Here is a 5,613-nt window from a genome sequence, read left to right as displayed (position 1 = left end):
TGCCTGTCTGAAAGATGAGAAATGATACGGCAGAGGGTGGAATCATCAGCAAAGAGATAGGCAAGATTTTCCAGGGAATCAGGAAGATCATAGATGAAGATGAGGAAAAAGACTGGGCTCAAGACACTGCCTTGGGGACTGAAGTCTTGACAGTGAGATGACATAAGATGATCCCGTTAAGCGCTACATGCTGAATATGGGAGTTGAGGGTGTCGGTAAGACATTTGTGGAGTTGGCCTTGGATGCCATAGGCAAAGAGTTTGTTGAGCAAGGCGGGATGCCAGGCTGTATCGAAATCTTGAGATATATCTCGACAGATGGCCCTAATCTCATGTCTGACATTGAGGACTTCCATCCATTGTTGGAAGAGTAGAAACAGCATGTTCAGGGTTAGAAACCGAACTGATGATCTGAGATCAGTCCGTTGGAGACAAGTCAGGATCTGAAATAAACTGCAATGATCGATTCCATGACCTTGCTTATGATTGGAAGCAAGCTAATATGTCTGTAGTTAAGAGGATCCATTTTACACCATGTTTGTGCATTGCAGTGATGTACCAGGCAGATGGAAACTGCCCAGAGAGAATGATAGAGTGAACATAGCAGAAAAAGGACGAGAAAGAGCAGCACAGCAGGTTTTTAGGACATGTGCACTGATGCCTTCTGGGTCAACGATAGCTCACCTACTCTTCTCGAAGGTGATCGTTCACCTACTCTTCTCGAAGGTGATCGTTCGCCTACTCTTCTCGAAGGTGATCGTTCGCCTACTCTTCTCGAAGGTGATCATTCGCCTACTCTTCTCGAAGGCCATTGCTCACCTACTCTTCTCGAAGGTGATCGTTCGCGTACTCTTCTCGAAGATGATTTCTCACCCACTCTTCTCGAAGGACACCATGGGATCTTTAATGCCCACCAACTAATGCTGGCAGACAAGATGCCCGGTTTAAGAAGACGCATCCATTAATGCTTCATTCTGCCTGGCAGATACCAGGGTGACAGTTTGGAAGTTGGTCGAGATTCAAACCCATGCTGGACCGGTCAGAGGTGAGTGTGTGTACCTTGAGATCGTCCTGCTTGCTGTAAATATTTTAATCACTTGATGATGAAGTTTTAGCCACAAAACAAAACCCCACTTGGCAGCTGTTGATCACAATCACGATAGAATGATAACACCAAATGGTAATTTACCATTAACACCAACAGGACGATTCGTGTTCCCCCAACTGCTATAAATGTATTTCCTGCTAATTCCTCTTTTGTATTGTGGTGTGAAAGGATCTCCAGTCAATTGCCTCCATTGTATTTCTGTTCACACGACAATACTATGTAATTGCTGGTTTGTTATACAATTATTAAAGTCTGAAAATGATACTCCAGGCCATTGTGGGATGTGAACCTGTGGAATTGAGCAACTTAAGGAATGCGATTTGGGCTCAATTTGTCAATCTCTAACAAGCAACAGTGCTGTCATGGCAATCACTGGCTATGACCCTGGCGTTGATTTCATGGCTCTCTGTGTGGTTTAATTACAGGGTGTCCACAAGTTACGTTCCAAATTCAAAGCGTAATAATAAAATAATGAAATGGGATACAATGATGCGGGTTTCTACATGTGAAAGAACATTGATCTCGGTTTTATTGGCTTTTTGGGTTCATTTCCAGGCATCTCCTGTGACACATGAACTTCACATTTACTGCAAATGATGTCCGCGAAAGAAAGAGCGCAGTGTGCTGCCTGGTTTATGGAGACCAAATCAGCTACACAGGTTCAACAAAACTTCAGGACGACCTATGGAAGGTGAAGCAGCCACCATTGAGAGAAACGATTTGTGACTGACTGGTAGCATCATCCCACAGAGGAGGGGGGCAGGCCGGCCAAGCCCAAGCAGTGAGGATGTTGAACATGTTCGCGAATCGTTCGAGCGCAGTGCTCAGAAGTACTGAAAACGACAAATGATGATCTTGACAAATTTTGTCAATGAAACTGTGAGGAATTTTCTTTCACATGTAGAAAAATCACATGGTTGAATCCCATTTCAATATTCTTTTTATTAGTTTGAATTTGGAACAGTAATTTGGGGACACACTTTTTTTTTAAACATCGTCGAGGCTCAAGGAACAGCTAGTATTAGTAAACTGAACGGATCAGGACACAACCGATTGGTGTGGCAGTTAACGAGGGTAAAAAAAACATCATGGGTTTGAATTGGGGATGATCTGCGATGATGGTGAACAGCTGTCTTGAAGATCAGGAGGGAAGAATGAGATTGAAGAGAATGTGGAAGTTGGTTCCACAGGTGAGAAAAAAAGAGAAACAAATGAGTGGAGGTGAGCAGTGATCCTGAATTTAGATGGTTTCACCAGAAGGGGGTTGATGGTGGACCATGTGTGCCCTGCAGAAACCTGGGGAGAGGGGAAGGGGGCACAAAGCATGGAAAGAGCAGAGGGTGATCAAAGAGGGTGATGATGATGATCAAAGTCCACTCACTGACAGGGATGATCAGGGTGATCAAGTCGAATGTGCCGTCCAGAGCCTGCCCACAGCCTTTGCACAGGCACACGCCGTCGGGAGTTTTTGCAGTACGGGCTGCAGGATACCAACTTTTTGGGTGAGTTGATCAGAAACTTCTCGAAATCTTTCATTGTGCAGATGCACACTCCTTTCTTTCAGGTACTTCTCCAAGTATTTTCGGCTTCTTTTGGAAGCTTTGTGAGCCATTTTAGGTTACAATCCTTATCTGGCACGCATGATGTACGTTCCCTGTCCGGACCTGATGACCGTTGTTGCTCGAGGTTTCTTCGCATGCTCGCCCAGCATTCTGGGGTGGATGACGTCATTTTGAAAGTGACGTATTGCCTGCCATTGAGGCAGTTGAAGTCACCACAGGATGAGGAGAACAGTTGTAATGGTTGGATACCAGTTGGTGTATGTTAGCCGAATGAGAGGTGTATAAGGAGTCGGCATCATTAGGTGAGTGATAAACAACACAAACAAACATTATGTGGTTGCAGAAGAGAGATACACATCCAAAGGTATTCCGGGGAATGAAGTGGGGTGAGTGTGAAATCTGACTAATGGTGGATGGAGCTCTTGACATATACAGCAATCCCACCACCAGGTGGAGGTGTAGTCTATCGTAATGGAAAATAGGACAGCTACGTCGAGACACAGAAGAGTCAGGAACATCCTGTGAGAGGAGCATTTCTGTGAAACAGTCTGGAATCGTGGCAGCCACCTGTATGGGGAGGTCTGTACCTTTAGAATGGAGTCTTCAAATGTGAGGGGTCTATAATAGTTGGGAAGCATAGGAGGTGGGAGAATGGTGGAGCATGGCTGGGGTGTGGGGAACAAGGATTGGTGGGGTAGTGGGTGAGTGCAAGAGCAGAGAGAAGGTGCACGAAAGTTGCGGGCATGTTGTGTTTAACCGCCACATGTCTGCACTCACTGCAAGTCTGGTTCTGTTTTAGAAACAATATGTAGGAACACATCATGTCGGGGGGAAGAGAGGGAGGCATGAGTTAAAAGTTTGAAGAAAAATTGCTTTGTAAGAACACGAATGGACAAACGATGATACTTATAGACAGATGAAAGGGAATAAAGGGTGGGTGAAGGATAAGGTATATATTTTTAAATATACAATGTCGAGGCTCGAATAAGAGCGAACGCACATAACATATAACAAGGGGAGCAGGAGACAAAAGGGGCAGGAGGGGAAAGTACAAAAAAGTGGGGAGGTTGGAAGGGTATGGGGAAATGAGATATATATATATATATATATATATAGAGAGAGAGAGAGAGAGAGAGAGAGAGAGAGAGAGAGAGAGAGAGAGAGAGAGAGAGAGAGAGAGAGAGAGAGAGAGAGAGAGAGAGAGAGAAGGAGAGACAGAGAGAGACACACAGAGAGACAGAGACAAAGAGAGAGAGAGAGAGACACACAGACAGACAGAGACAAAGAGAGAGAGAGAGAGAGAGAGAGAGAGAGAGAGAGAGAGAGAGAGAGAGAGAGAGAGAGAGAGAGAGAGAGAGAGAGAGAGAGAGAGAGAGAGAGAGAGAGAGAGAGAGAGAGAGAGAGAGAGAGAGAGAGAGAGAGAGAGAGAGAGAGAGAGAGAGAGAGAGAGAGAGAGAGAGAGAGAGAGAGAGAGAGAGAGAGAGAGAGAGAGAGAGAGAGAGAGAGAGAGAGAGAGAGAGAGAGAGAGAGAGAGAGAGAGAGAGAGAGACATTTTATATTGCTGCGAATTCGCGCCCGCCGGCGTGCGAATGGCCACGTAACTCGAATCGCGGCACGTCGCCCACCAGATGGACAATTCTGTTGTGACCCTCTCGGACTAACGCCGGGAGCTAGTCACGGGTGGGCCTTTCGGCCTCACCACGATCGTGCCAATCGGCCCCCGCATGGGATAGGGTTGTTCGCCAAATTCGACCTACCTAAGTACCCACGCGGAGGGTAGACCGGGCGATCGCACCTCGCCGCAGGTCGACTCCGGACACGGGCCACTTAAGCGACCCGTTCCGTACTATCGGGATAACCGAGCGGTGTTATCGTCGGCCTCGACGGTTCCGATTAATTATCAGGCGTATTAAGCCCACTGCCAACCCTTGACGTGAAGCAAGATGGAGATTCAATTAAAGAAAAGACGAAGTGAAACCGGAAAAACAGTTCAACATAATGCACATTTATTCCGCGGCACACGGAGAGCACACATATACAATTACAACAATTATGCACCAAAAGCAGATGTAACAAAAGAAACACAACAATGCAGATCTACAACCGACTACGTGAGCACACGGCAACACACAGTTTTACTTTAAAGACGGCGCCGACAACACATTTACTCAAAAGCAAAAGAAAAGGGCCACCCTCAAAGACAAGGGGGCAGACCTGTGGGCCGCGAGACCGGGTGGATCCCACCCGTGTCTTTGTGATGAGCCGTCAATGTGGTGGCGCGGCGGCGCCCCGACTCCGCGCTCCTTTGCAGGTTTCGTTGGCACTGCTTGGAGTGGGGTGGGAACGCCCCCCCCCTCTTTTTGCACTATCTCAGTGCGGGGGGAAAAAAGGGGGAATTGTTGATGCTCTGGGGAAAGAGGATAGCTGGCTTGCTTGGGTCCCGCGACGAGGGACTCCACTGCGAGCTCATCGCCGACCGCCGTCTTCCTTGCCTCGGACCCGAGCTATCCGGTCTCCTCCGCAATTCTCCTCAGCCGACTGCAGCAAACCACCTGTACGCCCTCGCCTCCCGACTCACTCCCTGCTCCTCCAAGCTCCAGGCTTCCTTTCTCTGCAGCTCCCCGACAGACTCCGAACCCCGACAGACTGCCACTCTCCAGACCCGACTTGACTCACTGCTCCACAGACTGCTCCTCTCCAGACCCGACTTGACTGCCTCGACCGAACTGACTGCCGCTGCCACACTCTGCCGCTGCCACACTCTGCTCTCCAAAACTGACTCTTCCGAAACTGACTCGACTCTGTGCTCGGCACTTTATAGGCTGGCAGGAGAACCCATATGCAAATTTCTGAATCAGAACGAGCTCGGGGGTGGAGCCACGCTCACCCATTGGACGGAGGAAAAGGGGCGTGAGTCTCCCCTGATCCGAGAATTTGCATATCC

The 5,613-nt window shown here is 48.0% G+C and overlaps 1 protein-coding gene across 1 annotated transcript in view; it reads left to right on the top strand.

The window, feature by feature from the left end:
* Window positions 1–646: 646 nt before the first annotated feature.
* LOC147012939 (uncharacterized) overlaps window positions 647–5,613 on the top strand; it is a gene marked incomplete at its 3' end in the record, with an annotated part of 59,404 nt that continues 54,437 nt past the window's right edge. The window contains 2 exon segments of the mRNA XM_085853463.1: window positions 647–833; window positions 2,532–2,671. Of these exon segments, the coding sequence (XP_085709589.1) occupies window positions 647–833; window positions 2,532–2,671 (327 nt within the window).

This window comes from Eptatretus burgeri, chromosome 14 (genome assembly GCF_056783735.1).
Source record: "Eptatretus burgeri isolate ZD-2024b chromosome 14, Ebu_testis_v1, whole genome shotgun sequence".
Lineage (NCBI taxonomy): Eukaryota > Metazoa > Chordata > Myxini > Myxiniformes > Myxinidae > Eptatretus > Eptatretus burgeri.
The sequence above is the reverse complement of the archived record's forward strand: the minus strand, read 5'-3'. Positions and strand labels throughout refer to the sequence as shown.